Source organism: Saccopteryx leptura, chromosome 6, assembly GCF_036850995.1.
Source record: "Saccopteryx leptura isolate mSacLep1 chromosome 6, mSacLep1_pri_phased_curated, whole genome shotgun sequence".
Lineage (NCBI taxonomy): Eukaryota > Metazoa > Chordata > Mammalia > Chiroptera > Emballonuridae > Saccopteryx > Saccopteryx leptura.
In genome coordinates, this window is record NC_089508.1 from 44,280,885 (window position 1) to 44,302,081 (window position 21,197).

The 21,197-nt window shown below is 40.0% G+C and overlaps 1 protein-coding gene across 1 annotated transcript in view; it reads left to right on the forward strand.

Moving 5' to 3' along the window:
• Nucleotides 1-1,835: 1,835 nt before the first annotated feature.
• The window catches only part of ATG14 (autophagy related 14), a 35,985-nt gene continuing 16,623 nt past the window's right edge, over nt 1,836-21,197 (forward strand). The window contains exons 1-5 of the mRNA XM_066342132.1: nt 1,836-2,070; nt 13,847-13,909; nt 14,758-14,800; nt 17,210-17,291; nt 18,794-19,031. Of these exons, the coding sequence (XP_066198229.1) occupies nt 1,850-2,070; nt 13,847-13,909; nt 14,758-14,800; nt 17,210-17,291; nt 18,794-19,031 (647 nt within the window). The 5' untranslated portion in view covers nt 1,836-1,849. The remainder of the gene's footprint in view (nt 2,071-13,846; nt 13,910-14,757; nt 14,801-17,209; nt 17,292-18,793; nt 19,032-21,197) is intronic.

Sequence of the window (21,197 nt, forward strand, 5' to 3'; positions counted from 1 at the left end):
TACCTTTAATTGTAGATGTTCCATGCATATTCTGACTTTACTTATTAAAGGGTGATTCTATGTAACCATACCTAAGAAATGAAAAGTTCTCATATATTATTTTTAGAGCTGAGCAAGTAAACTTATTTCAGAATGTGAGAGATTTAAAGCCTCACTAGAATGGCTTTGTAACAACATTAAAATCTAATGTTCTGCTCTTATTAAAGACATAGTACATAACATGCCTCTGAAAATGCCTAGTGACATAGAAATTTTAAATAACTGCATAAAGCAGATACTATCTGCACTATCAGGATAATGTGTCTATGTTTTGTGTTTTAAAATATTGAGTGGATGATCCTAGCTAGCCATTAGGCACAGGCACTGTGAAGGATTCTGTCTGAATACAAATGAAACATGAAAGTCTGAAACCTTAGAAAAGTCAAATTTTTCTTTGAAATGATCAGAGAAAATTATTTCTCTTACTTAAAAATAAATCTTAAACTTTCAGGAGCCACCCAGGTATAGTGTAAGCTCTCTTTTGAAACAGTATGGGGAATGTTTGCTTTTTGTGTGTCTTTATAATCTTATGTAATTGTATTAAAACGACCAGATAAAACTAACAGGGTGGAGCAAAGGGTTTAGATTCAAGTCCTAATTATGTAGTTTGTGAAATTATCTGCATTTGATGGAGATGTGGAGGTTAACTGGTAGGGATGAGGTTAGCATGACTCATGGCCCCAAGTGGAAGTGGTTATGTCTTTCACCAAGAGGAAGAAACAGGTTTGTGAGGAGCAAGAGTTCAGTTTCCAACATGCTGAGTTTGTGGTGTCCAGGGTACATCACTTGATGCCTACAGGCAGTTACGGATCTTGGGAGAGAAGTCCCTGCTAGAGAGAGAATTTAGGGCAGTCATCAGTTGACAGCCTACCAAAATAATCCTTGAGAAGCACTGGTCTAGATAGTTTGACTTATAAGCCCACTTTTCATTTTTCCTTCTGTGGTTTAGAGGCATATTCAAACAATAATTACTGACATAATCTTACAACACACCATTTCACCCCTCCCTGAATAAGAAACTAGGAGTAATCCCATATAGGTTAAATTCTATACCTATAGTAGTTCAAATTCTTTCTCAGTGCGTTGGCCCAGAGAGAACAGGTAGGGGAGAAACGTTGGCCATTACTTTAATTACACTTCTCTTCTCAGAAAGATACTAAATTGATTTCCATGTTCCGTAGTACGGCTGTTTCCACTGGTTATCAATTATAAGTAAAGTATCAGGTTACTACTATTAAATGTATTTGCTTAGTAATTCTCACGACGTTGGTTAGGTAGGTATATACTTCTCCATTCAACAGATGAGCATACAGGGCAAGAGAGTTTAGGGATTTGCCCCAAATCACAGCTATTAAGAAAGTGGGTGAGCCAAAATTAAACCTCATTCTAAGACCCAGTCTCCTCACCAATCTTGTTTGCTGTATTTTCAGCCAAATTTAACAGCATCCATAGCGAAATGGAGAAGTCCCTTATTTTGTTCCCAGTTTTCCCAGAATCCTTGGGACATCGTATTACTATTTCTTGCACAAATTAGAGGCGTTCACCTGTAGCCTTGGCATGATCCAGCGACGATGACATTCTGTTTGCCGACTCGCCGCTCTAAAGTACTGCTGCTTCGGCTCCCGCCGCCCCTCAGCGGACAGGAAAAGCAGCAACGTCGGTGGCCTCCGGGACCCCAGCCCGCATCCCCCGCGCCCCCTCGCCCCCACCCCGCCCCGCCCCAGGCTCCTCCCCAGGCCCCGCCCCCTCGCCCAGGATGCATCTGGTTGAAAACAAAATCCCACGTGACTGGCCCTGCTCACAGGCTATCATGGCGTCTCCCAGTGGGAAGGGAGCCCGGGCGCCGGAGGCTCCTGGCTGCGGGCCCCGGCCGCTCGCCCGAGATCTGGAGGACTCGGTGGACGACGCGGAGGGGCTGTACGTGGCGGTCGAGCGCTGCCCGCTGTGCAACACCACCCGCCGCCGGCTGACGTGCGCCAAGTGCGTTCAGAACGGCGACTTCGTCTACTTCGACGGCCGCGACCGGGAGAGGTACGGCGGCCGCCACGGCCCTATTGTTTCTTCCCCGGGTGTCTCCTCAGCTCCGCGCTGGGGGCTGGGGGCTGGAGGCTGGAGGCTGAGACCCAGGTCTTGACCCAGGAATCCCGCGAAAGGAAAGGCAGATAGGGAGGGTTGCTGCTCTGCTCCTAGGAAACAGGGTCGAGGGTGAGAAGGTCGCCGTTTCCCCATAACCCACCGTTGTGGGGAGTCTGACCCCACCTTGCTCCTGGGTATTAGGGAAAATGGATAGATGGTGACTCCAGAGAAGTCTTCCCCCTGTTGCTGCCTTAGAATTGGATTCTCGGCCCTTTGCTGCACTCTCGTTCAAAGCTTGGTTTAAGCTTTCTCTGTTTTCCAAAGCACATTCATTCTAGAGGAGAAACCAGAAGAGAATTAAGTAACTGGTTAAGAGGGATTCGAGCGTCACAGCTGGACCTTGTTATCAGGCATGCTTACTCTGTGTGAACTGGGACTAGCTAATTGCTCCCTGATTGTTTTTGGATGCTAAGGAGTTTGGGGATGTGTTTTGGTTTTGTGTTAAAATCCAGACTAGGAGCTGTAAGCCCTTGGTTAAGAGAATTTAATTTAGGAACATGTTTTGGCCTTGTTTTGAAATCAAAGCAGAGAGCTACAAATCCTTGATTAAGATAATTGAAGAATTAGTGTGTTTGGTTGAAGGGTTTCCCAACTATAGATTCCATAACGTCGTGTCAATAATAGTAAGATAGCTAACTTTTTGATCGCAAAAGTTCAGGTATTAATTCACTTACAATAACCCAGTAAGTTATTATCCCCAAGTTATTTCTGAGGGAACTGTTAAGTAAGTGCCTTTTCCTAGGTCACATGGATGAGCGTAGGGACAAATTAAGATCCAGGCATCCTAAACCTGTGTACCATCCACTTAACCACTGGTTTTTACAACCTCTATATTTGGAAATCTCTTGAGTTTCTAGTATTCCTCTGATTCTGAATGGAGTTGGTTTCTATTTTTCTTTTTTGAGATTTGTAGGATATAATCTCTTTAGAGCATTGCTGTGTCTTATTCATCCACTTGTTGACTTTAGAAACTGATCTGATAGTGATATCTTTAAAAATTAAACCATTTTAAAAAAGATTTTATTTATTGATTTTTCAGAGAGAAGAGAATGGGGGGAGTGAAAACTATCAACTCATAGTTGATTCACCTTAGTTGCTCATTGCTTGCCTGTTACTATATGTATGTGCCGTGACCCAGCGAGCCCAGGGTTTCCAACCCGCAAACCCAGCGTTCCAGATCAACGCTCTATCCACTGTGCCACCACAGGACAGCCTAAACCAATTTTTTCAAATGTGAAAATACTAGGTATGAGATGAAAATGTCTGGGTTTTTCAAGGGTTCAGTTCTAGACCCTCTATCTATTGATAGATGTTTTCCTACATGCATTCTCATGACTTAAATGCCATCTCTGTAAGGTGAAAACTTCTAGACTAATCTCCAACCCAGACCTCTTTGGAATCCAGAAAACAGCTGCCTGCTGAACATCTATATTTAAATTTGTAATAACTATCTTTGTCTTGGCAAATTGAACTTACTACTTTCCATCATAAATCTGTTCCTCCCATGCTCATGCCAACCAGTTCATTCTTCTTTGCTACAAGCCAAAAAACTTCAGTCTTCCTTGACTCCTCTCTTAATGCCACCCTCTCTAATCCCATCAATAAATTTTTTCCACTCTTCAGAACTTAAGTCTGACCCTTTCATCACCTCCTGGACTGATCCACAAAGACATACTTCCTTGTGAGCCTCTGCTTCAACCTTGGCTCCCTTATGGTGTTATTTCCATATTGCAACACTACTCCATTCCTCTTTGAAACATTTCAGGGGGTTCCTGAAAGATTTTGCCCAAAAGTAAAAAAAAAACAAACCAAAAAACAAGGTCCTTAACGAGAGTTCTGCATTGCCCATTCTCCTCTGAGCTGTTATTTTCCCCTTATACTCTGCTATACCACCCTGGCCTGCTTGCTAGTTCTCAAACATGCCAAGAACACTCCTGCCTCATGGCGTTGCAGTCTTATTCAGACTGCCAGGAGCTCTTCTCCCGGAAATCTTCCTGGCTGCCTCCTTTGTTTCCTTTGGCCCTCTGCTCATTTATTAGAGAAACTCTTTTTGACCATTCAAGTAAAATAGTAACCTCCTTTCCCAGATTACCTGCTGTGTTGTCACCATCTATGGCTTACATGTTAACATGTCTAGCTGTCCTCTGCTCCAGTGATGTAAGATCTATGAGGGCAAGGCTCCACCAGTTTTGTACTCTGCTGCGTGCTCACATAGTAGATGCTTATAAGATTTGTTGAATGATTGAATGCTTTTACCCCTCCTTCCCAAACTTAGTCTGATCCTGAATACTTTCATTTTTATCCATTGTATCCCTTTGTTACTTAACCAGAAGCCTGGGAGTTATTATAATTCTAGACTTTTTCTTCTTTCTTATTCCATGTATCCAAGTCATTGGCAAGTCTAATAAGTCTAATTTAATTTGCTCCAAAATAGATCCTGAATCTGTTTACTTCTAGTCCAGACTGCCATCATTTCTATCCTGGCCACTTACTGGTTTCCTTTTTTTTTTAACCTCATATAGCTCCTCCTCTCCCTCCCTCTGACCTCCACACAGTAGCCACTGTAGAATTGTAAATCAGATAATGTCACTGTTTTACTGAAACATTTCATTGGCTTTCCACTGCATTTAAAAAGAAATTCAAACAATTAATTTAATTAAAAAAGAAATTCAAGCTCCTTGAATTTATATGGCATATGAAGTCCCGTGTGATTTGGCAACTGTTTACATTCTAACTTTGGCTGTAAGGTTGAGTTTAAAATGTAGGCCTTGGATTCATACTCATTGAATTGAATCCAATTTCCACCATTTGCCATGTGATTTTGAACAAGTTAATGTTTGTTAACCTTGCCTATGCTTGTTTCATTTTGAAAATGGTGGGATCGCTAACTTCATAGGTTTCTGATGGTGATTTCATAAGAGGCTGCATTAAAGTACTTAGCATGATGTCTAGCATATATCAAGCACTCAGAAATAAACTCATGCCATGCCTGCTTTCTCATATTCACTGCTCCATCATTAGGACCTTCTCTCAGTCCTGAAGCACTTGAAACTTTTGCACAACTGGGCTTTTCCCTGCTGTTCCCTCTGCCTGGAACACTTTCCCTCCTAATTGACATCTTGTCTTTCTATTTTAACTTAAATGTTACTTCTTTAGCAGGCCTTCCCTGACCTTCACTAAGTAGGTTCACATTTCCATCTCTTCCCCTATTATTTTCTGTCCCGATCCTCAATCCCTTCAGATACTGAGCAGTGATGTGTAACATTTATTTGAGGAGGATCTCGTATCCAGAATTTAGTTCCATGAAGGCATGAACTATGGTTTTGTTCCGTCAGATCACCAGTGCTTCGTGCAGCAGCAGTGGGTAGTACATAGTAGGCGTATTACCGAAGGACCAGCAAAGGCAATAGACTTTTAGAAATATAAATTCCTTGCTAAATCGTGAGCATTAAAGTGAATTTTCAGAAGAGCGATGTAGTGGATTTCTTTTTCTAAGAAAAATAAAGAGCAAATACTAGAACCATTCAAAGTTGAGAAATAAAAAAGAAAATGTAGGCTTCAGGGGCAGCAAGACTGCCCAAGTGGCCTGCTCAGCTGCTTCATTTCACGTTTCCTTGTTCCCTCTTCCCAACTGTGTGTTCCTTAAGAAGAGGGGTTTGTTTTCGTCGCTCCCAGCCCAGTGCGGAGGAGCTACTAGGGTGAAAGACTCTCTTGAGACCCAGAACCATTGTCCTAAAAGCCAGATCATTTTTAATGAGCTCTCACTGGGTGCAGTTATCTGCATAAAATATTCTCGCAGTTTACAGAGGAGAAAGGCAGGTAGGTCTCTGCTCTGAAGGATTTACATTGACTTCTAAGAAGCCTTAAATTGTGAGGGGCAAAGATTGGTTGTGAGATCCTCTGTCTTTGGTATTTATGAAAGTTTTGTAATTATGTGTTTTGCTTTAGACTCTATGAAAAACTCCTCGCTAACTGTGGGAAATCACTTGGAAATAAAATGTGGAGATTTACAGCACAGTTTAAAAACTTTTGTTTAATCTCTGATTTTTTTCAGTAAATGTCAAATTAGCTGTACCTACCTGGTATTGAATGAGATAGTACATATCAAAGTTAATGAAATGTAAATATATATATATGTTTAAGTTTCATTAATGGACTAGCTGAATAAACAGGTTTTTAAAAAATATTTTTTAAGACTATATTCATTTTAGAGAGAGAAAGCGGGGGTAGGGGCGGAGAGGGGGAGGAGCAGGAAGCATCAACTCCCATATGTGCCTTGACTGGGCAAGCCCAGGGTTTCGAACTGATGACGCTTTATCCATTGTGCCAGCCCAGGTCAGGCTGAATAAACAGGTTTTAATGGTTTAACAATTCAAGAGAAATTAGATATTAAGGACTCAATCTACCTCAATAATTAGTTCCTTTGACTCCTAACAAAGGAGCATGTGTTTTAATATAATTTTGTGGAAAATACGAATTGGCAGATTGATTGGTTGAAAAATACCTAAACTAACTACTTTTCAGTTGTTCAGTGGGAAGACTTCCTTATACCTCAGTATCCTCACCAGCCTTTCCTTACCTCCCACCTTGGGCCCAATCCTAAAACAATACCCACCTCCTTCGCCACTGTTGGGCAGATAAAATGTATTATGTTCACTTTGTTAAAGATGGAGGCCGTCGCCCAGGTGATATTAATGTGTGTTGAGAATCCTTGTAGCCTGGGGCTTGGTTTTGGGATTAAGCCTTTCCCACCCTTTTTGATGTGGGGTGGTACAATCCAATCATGCCTTGGAGAAGTGACTTTGTATTGGAGACTTCCCTATTTTGTATATTGGATTAGAGGTTGTGAAGCTACAATATAAAATAGGGGCAGAACGAGAGTTTGGGCTCTTGGTTCCTGAGATTATCATTAGAAGAGAGCAGAGGAGAGCAGAGAAAGGCCACGTGGAGGAGGCCAGGAGAAGCAGCCAAGATGGTGGAGTGCTGAGTGAGATGCCAGTTTGTGTAGAGTTTGTATTTGGGATAAGGAAGGAGATGGGGAACAGAGGTGAATAAGTCTGGTGAGCTAGAAACCTTTGATTCTAGGAAACTCGGATAAGTCAGGGGCTTTGTGAGCACTGAATGTGACTGGGTTTTGGAGCCCAGTGTGTATTTTTACTTGCCCGCCGGGTGCAAGCTAGAATTAAAGACTATGGCCCACCAGTTTGTGGCTCCGTTGTTTCTTTACCGACTGTCCGAATCCAATGCGAACGAACCTGCATGGGCCGGGTGGCTCTGATGGTGGCCCCGGCCGTGCCTCCTGGCTTTACAGCCACTTTTTCACCTGCCTTTTAACTGTGTGCTTCTTTAAGAGATGAAGAGGAATTATAGTAAGCAGTTCTCTCAACACAATGTTTGGATCTTGTACTGGTGAACATTTTAAAATTAACAGGTCTTTTAACAGGAATATAATTTTCTGGATTATACATTTATTTGACACCAAAAAAATCGCACCGTTCCTCTACAGGGAACTAACAAAGTCACTTTTCCAGTCAAAACTGGAAAGAAATTAGTTACTGGTTTATGATAGGGGTGGGAGTGGGGTGGGGAATACCATCTGAGGATACCCAGAGACTGGAGGACCGGGAAAATCTGCCTGCTGGTTTAGGAACCAGTTTTTTAAAGTGTGGATTAAAAAGGCAGACACATTTTTCTGAGCATATGGTTATTGCTTTTATAAGTACATTTGCTGATGAGTTTTAAGGATGTATGATTATACTTTTACCAGGAGACAGAAATACGGGCACTAAACAAATTGAAGTGAGATAATAAATGACAAGAGATTTAAACGTTACTGAAGATTTCAAGGGGAAGACATAACCAACATCCAAAAAATCTTTTGGCTTGTTTCTGTTTCCCCACTAGTATTCTTCTGGTTGTAACTAGCCTGCCTATAAAAATCTGTTGTCTTGAGAATCCAGTTCTGGCCCCATGTTTGTATAACCTACTCAGCAGAACAGAAGCTCTGTAGGTAGCTGGACTCCCTGCCTTTAGATAAGGTTTACCAGCATCACTGCGGTTTGATTGTGTCGTTCAGGGTGGGTCTCAGCTCCCAGGCCATGCAGTTTACTCATTTTATGTGCACCTACAATTGTGGTGTTTTCAGTCATTATTACTGGCTCCTCTCATCATTATACCTTTTAGAATTTATAAAAGGTTTTCAAATTTATTATCTACCATTTATTTTCTATCATAAATTCATGTATTACCAACCTATTATAAAAGTGAGGAAACTGGAGTTGTGCCTTAGTTACTCCCAGACTATGCTAATTCTTAAATTCACTTACAGATCGGAACTGCATTGTGTACGGCTGTGAGTTCATGAAACAGAGTTTATTCTTGTATTATTAACTAATATTGTATTATCTGTCATACGAACTGTACACCGGCTTTTGCCCCACCCTGTATATAGTTAAATTTAATACATTAGTAAGATTAAGTGTTAAATTACTCCCTGCAATGAGGAAGTAATGTAATGCTAAGTGCCTGTACCTGATGCTTTCACACTTATCTTACTTAATCCCTGTAACAAAGTCATTTTACAAGTGAGGAAACTAAACAGTACTTTGTTTCAGTTATCTGTTAGTGATTTAACCTTCATTCCTCCCAGAGTGTTTTTAGTCTACTTTCTCATGTCCTAAATATTCTAACATAGATAACCATTCTGATAAGGACCATGTTTTTCCCTGTTGCATTTGTCCATGAACATCATACCCTTGCATGCCTACAGAATTTAAGGGAGAAAACTTTGATGGCTAGTAATTCATCCTGTGTTAGTATCCTAATTCAAGAAATACGAGTTCTTTAACCACCTCTACTTAAAAAAGGAGATTGCTATGCTCTCCTCCCGGGAACATCTGTGCTCTCATTTACCTGAGAAGCCTCACTGCCTTATCTCTTTACAGTAACTGGAAGTAGTCATTCATTCTTTCACCACAACCAGGGCCCAAATCAGAGGGGCGAAGCTCCCGCCATGGACCTGACCTAAAACTGTGTGCTCATTTCTCTCCTTTAGATTTAAGGATCCCAAAGAGTGTGATCTGTCTCAGGGGACCTAAGAACTTTAGATATTTTAAGGGGATTATGAATATATATTTATAGTAGATGTCATCCTCAAAGGGGGAATGTGAGAAATTTTAATTGATTTCATATCTTTTTTTCTGAATGTAGAAGTACATATGAATATTGTAGAAAATTGTGAAGAACAAAAATACATAAAGGGGACTTTTTAAAGGCCCTCAAAGGTTTCTGTTTTCTTCTGATAATACATTCATGGTGCTGCTCAGATCCTTCCATTGCCATAACCCTAGGCACAAAGTAAACGTGCCCCTGGAATGAGGAAAAGGACTGGGCAGGCAGGTAGAAGGATCAGTTGTTTTATGGAACATGCTGTGCTTGGGCCATCTAAGTGCTCAATAAGTTGTAGGTGTTAGAAGGGTTTTAATTATCACTTAGCACAAAGTTAACGTGGATCCCTAATAGAGCACTTGCCCTGGTGCTGTTTTCCCAGTAAGAAGGGACATTTTTATGAATGGTCTGACCTGTGTACAGGTCTCAGTCACCCGTGATTGTCCGTGGCCAATGCTCACACTCATTAGCAGCACATGCCTATCCTTGTTTTCCCATTTGGTATGTTGAAATGCTTTGGTGCAGAAGAAACTAATTTTTTACCTTGTGAAACATAACAGTTTCCTCTGCCGGTAATGACTTTCTTCCCTTATCAGGGCCAGCTCTAACTTATGCCCACGCCTTAGCCCAGATAGGCACAGCTCCCAGAAAGCTCCCTCTGAAGCCTGAACTAGGTTACGTGCTGTCTCTTACACCACCGGGTGCTGGGTGACCATCACTCTCCTCACTCCATCAGCCTCTGTCGAAAGGCGACTGTCTGAAAGTCAGTTTAAGGGAATATTATTTAACGGGGAAAGAATTAGTTGCAAAAGTATGGAAGTATTTAGGAAACAATAGTCAATTTAAAGGAGTACCTTTTTTAGGGGAAAAAATCATATAAGGGGAGAAATTTGGTAAATAGTATAGAAGGCCTTTTTAAATTAGGAGAGAAAATAGAAGAAATAGCATAGTAAAAGCCATGGTATGTGGTCCAGGTTCACTGGCAGATTCCTTTTAGAAAATGACACAAAAACTAGAATCATTAAACAAAAAATTAATAAATGTGTCTGCATAAAAGTTGGAAAATTCTGTAGAACAGAAACATGAGTAGTGAACATATTGAGGGGGGGAGTTTCAAGATGTATGAAAGAAAAATGGCTAACTTCCCTAATAACCCTTTAAAAACTAGAAAAAGGACATGAACAGGAATAACAAAAGAAAAGCAAGCTAATTAGATAGGAAAGGGCATTCAACATTTCTAGTGAAATAAAGGCAAGTGAATGAATTCTGAATTATCTTTGGGGGAAGGGTGGGAAGCCAGTCAGGTTAGCAGAGACTAAAAAGAGATGTGCTGTGTTTGGGGAGAGAATGGAAAAACATTCTCTTACTGGTGAGGTTGTAAACTATATGAAATGATTCAGAGGAAATTTAAAGATAACTGCCAGAATTTTGCATGTAAATATTGGATCCAGCATTTTATTTTATTTATAGGACTTTCTCAGAGAATCGTAAAAGCTTGTAAAGATTTGTGCACCAGGAGATTCATTCATAGTACTGATAATAGTGAAAAATTGGCAGCAATGGCAGTTCGATGGGAGTTTAGATAAATAAATTATATGATGTCTATTTGATGAAATTCTATGTCCCTGTTAAAGAATGAGAGAGATTTATATATTCTGACATGGAAAAACAAGATATTTTATGTGATAACCCCAACTTGAAGTACATAAAATATGATTCCTTTCCCCCATCCTTTTTTTAAAATATAAAGTATGTGTTATTAAATCTGGTTTGAATATGACTATTAATCTTTCCACTTTTGGGAATCCATATTGAGAAAGCACAGACTTGTGGAATGAATTTATCTGTTTCCGTGAGCGGTGGCATGGAGAATTCAGAGAATGAATGAGTGCGCTGACGAGCAGATGAAATGCTGACCGAGCCACATTCCTTGGTATCGTCTGCTGTTTAGCTTTGTTAACACCACTTATTTTTAATTTCCTTCATGAAGGATCATATGACTCATGAAATGTTTGGTACAGTAGGGATTATCTTCTGTTTATTATTCCTGCTGTCATCTGTATATTTGTTTTATTTATTTTTTAACAAAGCCCCAGATAATCAACCAGTTCTGTATAGAGCTGGACAGAGTTGTCATCCCGATTTGCTTTAGTGCAAAGTGGAGTGGCATTGTTATGACAGATCTGAAAGGAGAACTTCTATAACTTCTAAAAGCAAGATTTTATCTTCCCTATCAGTACTTTGTGTGCATGATTTGATGAGTTGTCAATTTGTCATCTCCTTCAGGTTATGGGAACATGAATCACCACACTGCCTTAGTGAGATAGAAATAAATACCACGTGAGTTTCTCATTTTTGATACAAGGAAATGGAAGATTATAACAAATAAGTAATATCTCTAAGAGTACACAGCTGCAGAATATATCGTTAGATTTTATAATAGTGTGGAAGTTGCAGGCACATAGTAGAAGCCTGATAAGTTAATTGATGAACCCAGGGTTTGTTTACATTCCATATTGGCTTCTGAGTTTCCTAATACTATATTTCATATGGTAACCACCTTACTGGACATTGCAGTGCCACCCAGTAGAGCTTTCTGCCGTGATGTGCTGTTATTTGTGCTGTTCAGTATGGTAGTCCCCAGCCATTTGGGGCATTGAAATGTGGTTTGAGCAACTGAGGAACTGAATTTTTAATTTTAACTTAGTCATATAAGTTTATAATTCTGTCACATATTATATTGCTGATTTGCTTTTTGTGTAATATATTATGTATTGTACATTTTCAGTGATTATTAAATGGTCATAATTAGACCATTTTACCCCTTCCATTTAGAAGTAGATATCTTTGAGTATGTTTCAAACATGGGGTTATAGAAATAGTATTTTAGAGAGACTTCTCGATTATTGTAAGGAAGAGATTTTTGAAAATAGTGAGCCACTGTTAGCTCACTTGAAAATCAGTTGTACAATGTTAGTCATACAGTTTTTTAAACCAAATCTTTATTAAGCAACAAGCCACATTGTAGATATTCAGAAGCCATGTGTGACTGGTGTTTACCATATTGAGCAGCACAGATCTAGAAGATCTGACTGACACTGGTAGCCACCGTCAGCTACTTGACATTTATAGAACACTGTACCCAGCAGCTGTAGAAGACATGTTCTTTCAAGTGCACGTGGGACTTGCACCAAGGCAAACCGAATTTAAGGCCACAAGGCAGTCAGTCTCAAATCACAGCATGAAATCTCATAGTATATTCTATGATCACATCATAATGAAAGAATATAATAACAGTAAGTTACGTAGTAAAGCCCATAGGTCTGGAAATTAAATAATATACTTGTAAATAACTTGTGAGTCAAAGAAGGAATCTGATGGAAAATTAGACATTTCATACTAAATGGTAATAAAAATATACTGCATCAAAATTTTCGATTTAAAACATAACTTTATATGGTTATGTTAAAAAGGAAGGGGGACATACAATTCTTGATTTGAGTTTTCACCATAAGCTATCAAAAAAAACAAACCCAAAAGGCAAACTAAACCCCAAATAAGGTAACAGGGAGAAAATAATAAGGCTAAGAATAGAAGACTGACAGGGAAGATAAACTGCAGTATGATATCCTGTGCTTTTGTTTGTTTGTTTTTGTTTTTTCTGAAGTTGTAAACAGGGAGGCAGTCAGACAGACTCCCGCATGCGCCTGACCGGGATCCACCCAGGCACGCCCACCAGGGGGTGATGCTCTGCCCATCTGGGGCGTTGCTCTGTTGTAACCAGAGCCATTCTAGCGCCTGAGGCAGAGGCCATGGAGGCATCCTCAGTGCCCGGGCCAACTTTGCTCCAATGGAGCCTTGGCTGCGGGAGGGGAAGAGAGAGACAGAGAGGAAGGAGAGGGGGAGGGGTGGAGAAACAGATGGGCGCCTCTCCTGTGTGCCCTGGCCGGGAATCAAACCTGGAACTCCTGCACGCCAGGCCGACGCTCTACCACTGAGCCAACTGGCCAGGGCCTGATATCCTGTGCTTTTGATAACTTTTACTAAGTAGCTAGTTAACCTCCAATGACTAGCAGTTAAATCAGTGAGAAAAAAAAATTGTGCTTTAAAAATTATAAGGAAAAAAATTGACAGATGAGAGCAGGATTAAATTAAGCTTAATGATTAAAATTATTTTTATAACGGGAGCCTCAATTTCTTTGAATTCAAATTCGTGTTACTACTCTAATGTGCCTGTTTGGAAAATAATTTAACCTAGGGGTAGAAACCTTTAGATACATTTTATAAACTGTGAAAGAATTTTAAAGCTGAGATTTTGAATTTAGTTTTAAAATAATCAAGTGGTAAGCAGCCATGTGCATCCCACGGAGATGTTGTGTATAGTACTTAACTTTCAAGACAGTGACATTTCCAGATGAGTCTGCAGAGATGAGTGGTTCCCAGAATCTCATTGAACTGAAAAAAAGTGAATATTGAAATAAAATATTGAATATTTTTTCTACAGGTTTATAGACAAGAAGGAACGGTTAAGCCAACTTAAGAGCAAACAAGAAGAATTTCAAAAAGAGTGAGTTTTTATTTTGCTTTTCAATCTGTGGAGGTTACACAGTCACCATTGTGTCTGATCCAGTGGTCATTGTTTTTGCAAAGTGTGGTCTGCAGAGCATTCATATCAGAATTCATTAACTGAGGTAATAGTTAAAAATGCAGATTCTTAAAATCCTGTCCTCAGATATCCTGACTGAGTAGACCTGGGGAGGCCTGAGAATCTGAGTTGTTATTGAGCACCCCTGGTGCGTTTCTCACACTCTGGATTTAAGAGTTTTCCTGTGGAACTTTCTGTCCCAAATTGACCCAGTCTCTGTTCTGCAGACACCACCCAGGTTTGATAAACACATCGCTAAGTGGATAAATACTCTGAGATGCCTTGCATTAGAGAGAACTACTTGAATTAATTTAACTCAGTTATTTCTTTAATTTGTTTGATCACAGAAACTTTTATTTTTCTAGAACACTTTACTCCAAAAAATAAATTTTTGCAAATACTGGCTTGTACCTTTTCTTTGGGAGATGATAGCATTTTCAATTGTGAACCCTCTGTTGTAACATTAATTATAACTGATGGGAGTTATTAGTTATGACTGAGGACAAAGGCTGTGGCTGTTATGGAAGTTTATTATGAACCTTTATTATGAATCTTTATAGAAACGCTTTGGGGTGTGTGAGAAGTACGAAAGGAAGGAGGTAAGAGAAAATTGCATAGAACAGAATTTGGAAAACACTTATGTTTCAGTTCCACTTTGGTATTTCTAGCCATTTATTAGAACTTATTTTAAAAAGTTGTTGGTTTTAACATTTTTGAGCTTCACAAAATTTAATTATTTTAAGAGCTTATTCCATCTCTTCTCCATACAGAGTGCTAAAAGCTATGGAAGGAAAGTGGATAACAGATCAATTGGTAAGCTGTAAGAACTATTTAAATAATGTTCTTTGTACTTGAGGTTACATGTTTTTTAGGTGACAGAGCTTAAACAATCATTGTGAATTTAAATATGTTTTTGCTCATTTTTGGAAGACGTGTCTTTGAATATATTTGTAGTGTGCACTTCTCAAGTATTTTATCTAGATACCAAAACCAAGGTGTTGACAATTAATAAGCTGTCATAAAGATTAATTATGAAGTCTGATATTGACATAGACATGTAAGAACAACGGGCTGTCCTTTTTGAGAAAACCTATTTATCATAAACATGTAATCTAGGTGGAGTAATGATTAAATGTGAAAAGTAAACCCATAGAAATATGAAGAGAAAATGTGGGAAAGTGTTCATGCAATCTGGGGGTGAGAGGACCTCGATAAGCCATCAAGGGGAACATTCTGACAGACTACATAAAAGGTTCTTTAATAAACACCCTAAGCAAAATGAACATAAACTGAGAAAAGAAATGAATGCAGCATATGAAAATAAGGAGTTTGGTTGATAATGATTTTGTTCACTGTTGCTGGAAATATATATTGCCATATTTGGGGGCCAATCTGGTGTTTGTTTGGGTTTATTTTAATGCACTCTGATATCTCTGGCAATTTTCCTCTTAAGGAAATGCGTGTGAAGGCAGAGATTTATGGATAGGGAAGTTGATGGTCTGCAGCACTAGTAGTAAAGTTAATTTCAAGTAAAAGCTAATTAAGGAGGATGTAATAAATATGATACTGTGTAGCTGTTTAAAAGAATGTGGTGAGGTCAGTCTACATGTATTGAAATGGAGTGATGTCCAAGGTATATTTTTTAATGAAAAAATTTTTAAATATTGGCTAAAGTATGAATCCATTTGTGTATGTGTTTTATATATAAATATACTCTAAAATGTCTGAAAAGATGCACATCAAATTTTGAGATTGCCCCTGAGGATCAGGAAGGAGGCTACCAGTCACTTCCATTTTTCTGTTCTGTGATGTATATATTTTTTTCACAATAATAAGCATCGCTTTTACTTTTTAAGTAACTTAAGGAATATTTGTGATATGCCTGACCTGTGGTGGCGCAGTGGATAAAGCGTCAACTTGGAACACTGAGGTCGCCAGTTCAAAACCCCAGGCTTGCCTGGGCAAGGCACATGTGCGAGTTGATGCTTCCTGCTCCTCCCCTCTTCTCTCTTTTTCTCTTTCTCACCCCTCTCTAGAATGAATAAAAATAAAATCTTAAAAAAAAAAAAAAAAAAAAGAGTTTGTGATATAAGTGAATTCTATTCATGCTCTAAATCTTATAGAAACAAAATAGGCAGTAAGTAGTGAAAAAGATCACAAAAGGCTATTTATAAAGAAGCCTATCCCCATTTTTCTATAGTCCCTGTTCTGTTTTGTAATTTTTCTATCAAAAACTTCAATATTCATTCTTAAAGACTCATACCTTTTAAAAGTGAAGACGTTTCATTACCGATTCTCCGGAATTCACCAGTCCCCACGAACCTGTTTCAGATGTCTCTCACTGCACTGGAGTGGTTAGCGTTTCGCCCCCGGAGCATCCCGGGAGCCTACTCCGCATCTTGTACTGTCAGGCACCTTAAACATTTCAGTGTTGTTTTAAGCTTTTCATTAGCCACATTGATGGAGGCATTATAGAATAGATAATTTTGCTTTTTAACTGACTACTAGGTTGCATTTTTACTGATCTTGTATTCACCTTGGGGGAAGCAATACCTAAATCCTTAGTAATGTAAAGAGGAAATTTCGTGTTTCATATAATTGAGGCTTTTCAGGAAATCTTATGTAACTTACATATTTTTTTTAAAAACTAGTTTTATTGTGGTTTTAATTATTTTGAAAATTATGTTTGTTTATTGCATTAATGAGATAATACAGGGAGGTTATTAATGGTCTCCTCCGTAAATAGCACTAAGAGTTTAGAGCAGGGCATTGATAGAACTTTCTGTGATGATGCAGATGTTCTGTATCTGCATAGACCAATATGGTAGCCATTAGCCACACGTGGTGTTGAGCATATGACATATGGGTAGTATGAGTAAGGAACTCAATTTTTATATTTTATGTAATTTTAATTGACTTCTAAGCCACATGTAACCAGTAGCTATATATTGGACAGATCATGTTAAGAGAATGTTCTTCAACATTTTTCTGTGAATTTCTCTCTTAATTTTATAGCAGCTTCTACATTAAAACAGAATAACACTTTTTTTCTTTTTTGTAATTTACCTTAGTTACAAAAGCTATAATAAATATAGGTATAATAGTCTTTCTTCATTATGTTTTGTAATATATATCTGAATATAGGTAGTGATACATTACCAGGTAGATAATCTTATTAATTATGAGACAGCCATTTCTGATATTTATTGCATACTTTTTAAGAGATGGAAAATAATGTCCTGCAAAATGAGGATTGAACAGCTGAAACAAACCATATGTAAAGGAAATGAAGAAATGAAGAAAAGTAAGTGATTTAACTTCTTCCCTTCAGCCCTAATAAAGAGCTCATGTGGAATTTAATGAAGGGTTGGAGGGCAATAGTAACCTGGAAAAGTCCACTGCTTGCCTTCCTCTCCTTCTAGAACACGTGTGTAAGGAATTCTTACATAAAGACCTTTAAATAACCTGCTGTCTTTTTCACTCTAAAAGTTAAGGAATGTATGTTTCCCATTTGCCTTAGCTAACAGGAGATTCATAGTCTAATTTGATTCCCATATAAAGTCACTAGTTCATACCAGAAGCCTGTATAGAATATTGGGTTTTTTCCCACAATAGTGTGTCTTATACACTGTATAATCTGTTTAATCTGTATTAATCTTTCATTGTATTTTTACAGATACCCTGTCATAGGTGATTATCAAAATTTAGGAGAGTCCTCTTAGAGATCCCACATCCTCAGACATATTCCGTGTAGTTCTGAGGTTCAGTGTTTAAAGTTTAGAATGAGTCACCATCAGACCTTGTGAATCCCTTGCTTCTCTCTTCATTGCTTTCAGAAACAATATCGTGTAGTGGTATAAAAAGGTGAGAAAGCTTCCACACTCGGGCAGTCTTTTTCCTCATAAAGTACTCAGGCTGAGATTCATTAGCTGGAGAAGCAGGGCAGTGTGATGAAGAGGCACTCAGGACTACGGACAGCCATTGTCCACTGAGTTTTGTGTGCGTTCTACGAAGACTGCTTCAGCGGTAGTGTGTAGGGACTCCTTACTTACCCTTGTTCAGCCTCTGTTCCCCTCTGTCCATGATATTTACACCAGGGTTTGCTAGCAGGCATCGGAGAACCTCCTGAGATTGCTGACTTACTGAGCTTGTTCATTTCTCTGATGAGTAGGTTTAAAAGTTTGATCAGCTGGAACTGATTCCTAACACCAAAATACAAAAGCAACAACCACAGTAAATAAAAGATACAGTTCTAAAGCAGTGGATTTGCAACAGTGGTTTCCACTCCTAGCAGAGTAACTTGGTAACCTTTTTAAAATCTAGAGAAGGTATCTTGGAACCCACCCTGGATTTAGGAAATTACCATCTCATGCATGGGGACCAGGTCAGTGGTTCTTAAACTGTCTGTAGTAAAAGACCAATTTTTTTCTCTTTGATTTCCAATCTTTCATAAACTGATACCAATACTTTTATAAAATACAATAAAATTAATTACTAGAAAATGATCATGTTTGAATGTTATGGCAATATGCAATTGCCATGTCAAAGAAAAATATTCTAAACTTAGTCTGTATTTCTGTACTTGTCTGATATGTAAAAGTTGGCAGACAGTCCCAGATCCAGAGGCCACACTGTCAGTACACTACTCTGGGTGGTCAGGTGGCCACCAGGGTTGAGAACCCTGCTCTTTAGAACATGAGTGCAGGCTAGTTGCCATGCTCACAGCCTTCTGCAGACAATTTTAAGGGAGTTCATAGAGTCCAGGAACTATTTGTAGAGGTAATTGCTGGGTATGATTTATTTTAGATTCTGAAGGCCTTCTCAAAACCAAGGAAAAGAATCAGAAGCTTTATACACGAGCTCAACGGCATCAGGAGAAGAAGGAGAAGATTCAGAGGCACAATCGCAAACTCAGTGACCTTGTAGAAAAAAAGACCAGCGACTTGAAGAGTCATTATGAGCGTCTGGCAAACCTTCGGCGATCTCATATATTGGAGCTCACCTCTGTCATTTTTCCCATCAAGGAAGTAAAGACCGGTGCAAGGTATAGTAAGCAAGTCTTGTGACTCTAGAATAGATCAGGATCCAAAAGTCAAGTATATTCAAGTGTGTCAGCAACCTCATTTATTTGACCTCATTCTGGGGCCGTTGGTTTCCTGGTAATTAAACTGACTGGAGTCTTATCTGCTTCAGCAAACACTACACACTGCATGAGGTCGGGAGGCAGCCAAAGTAAAGGGTGGTGGCCCTCGGAGGAGTGGGGCCTAGGCTGTGTACTCTTCCCGCGGAGGTGCTGACTCACTTCTGATCAAGAACCTGTTCGCTGCAATCCCAGTCAGGCTGTTTAGCAATTACTTATATGCTGTAAGGCAGGTTCTTGAACTTCAAAGTTTTATTTCCTTGTCTGTTAGGGTAATAAATGCCGACCTCACAGAGAAATCCTGAACTGAAATGGAAGAACACACCTGGTGCTTGGGTGTCTACACGGTGACAGCCTTTTCGTGGTGACTAGCTGCTGTCACGCACTGGGTAGCATGAGCGGTAGGACCTGGATCCCTCAGTAGTTAGTGGGATTGGCAAGGCAGTGATTCCCCACCGGGTGTTCATCAGAGCCACCCAGGAGCTTTTGGAAAACGTGGGCCCGGAGGACACATCTCCAGCCTCCCAGCCTGTCTCGTAATGTATATTTTTAAACCTGCCCACACGGTGCTCATGAGCAGCCAGGGTTAGAAACTTCCAGTGAAGAGTTTCATTTGCTTCCTCGGTAAGCAGCAGGCTGCTCGGTTCCAGAGTTTCTGTCCCTTCGGCCGCCCTCAGTTTGCAGCCCCTCTCCCCGGATACAGTGGACACGCTAGCCATGTGACTTTTCTCTGCTACCTCCCTGCAGTCTGTCTCTGTCTGTTGCCAGAGTTAGCTTCCTACAAGCTTAAAAGTCTGTTGCTTCTACTTTGAAACCTTTCTGTCTGATTCTTACCAAGTAATTTGTCATTAGTATTATAATAGCTGGTAATAAACTAAAAAGGCAGGTTCAAAATACAGCAGAATAGAGCTTTCAGAAGTAAACCCCTAAGGTGGCTTTTTGGGTAAGTGAGGAAAAATCGGATTACTTGAAAATTGGTGTAAAGCCAGCCAGCCAGGCCAAAGGGGATAAAATGCTGACAAAACAGAAACGTGAAGCCAGATGACATTCTCATGGGCCGGGCTCCTGTGGGAGCATGGGAAAGGCCACGGGTTCCTTTGGAGGTAGCTTCCAGGAAAGCTCACCCTCCCAAGGTAAAAAGATTTATGGAGAAGAAATTGAATGGTGGCAGACGTGTCTGAGGAATATTGCGGGGATTTGGTCCCTTTACAAATTTGTGACAGGTGACCATGGAGATAGCAGCTAGTAGGCAGCAGTGATACTGGAATGCCGGTAGTTTGAGCAATAGTATCGTCACTGTGGAAGCCTTGGAATGAAGGTAAAGACCGGCTGTGCTCGCCAGAGACATCAGCTGCTTCCACCTGTCCCCTCTCTGCTGCACTTGTGTCGCTACAAGATAAAAATCAAGTCGTGTACATTTTCATATTTTTCTGCTAAATAAACTTTTGTATTGGTCAAAATCCTCTTGGCCAAGATACCAGTGCTGCACACACCACAGTGAGCAGGGACTAAGAGGGCGGCCAGTTTCAGACACCAGGGAGGCGACACTGCATACAAAGTTGCGGAAGTGAAAACAGAGAAACTTCCTCCTGCTACATGTGCCGTTTAAGTTTTTCCTACTAGTATATATTATTATGTACTGTTAAATTTTTTTTAAGTTGACAGTCTTGAAGTTATTCCTATAAGAATTCCTATAAGATTATTCCTATAAGATTTCTTATTCATTCACACTTCTCAAGCTTCCTTGAGGGGGAGGAGGAAGTCGTGGTACAGCTTAGAAGTGGCCAGAGCTCCTCGCCCCCCCGTCTGATCCGGGGCAGCGTGTTAGGAGTTAGGCTGCATGTGAGCTTGGCGGGAGGAAAAGGGATGGAGAGCCGCTGCCCGGGAGACCAGCGTCTACACTTGGTGCAGCACAGAAGGCCCTGCCAGCTCCGATTCCCTGCCTGCTCTGCCCGCTCCCTCTCCTGGACTTCCTTGTGCATTCTGCACACAGCCCACCCCACCCGCCCCTGCCCCGCGGGCACGCAGTGCTCTTTTCTCCTGTGCATCTGTGCCCGCTGCGACTACTCG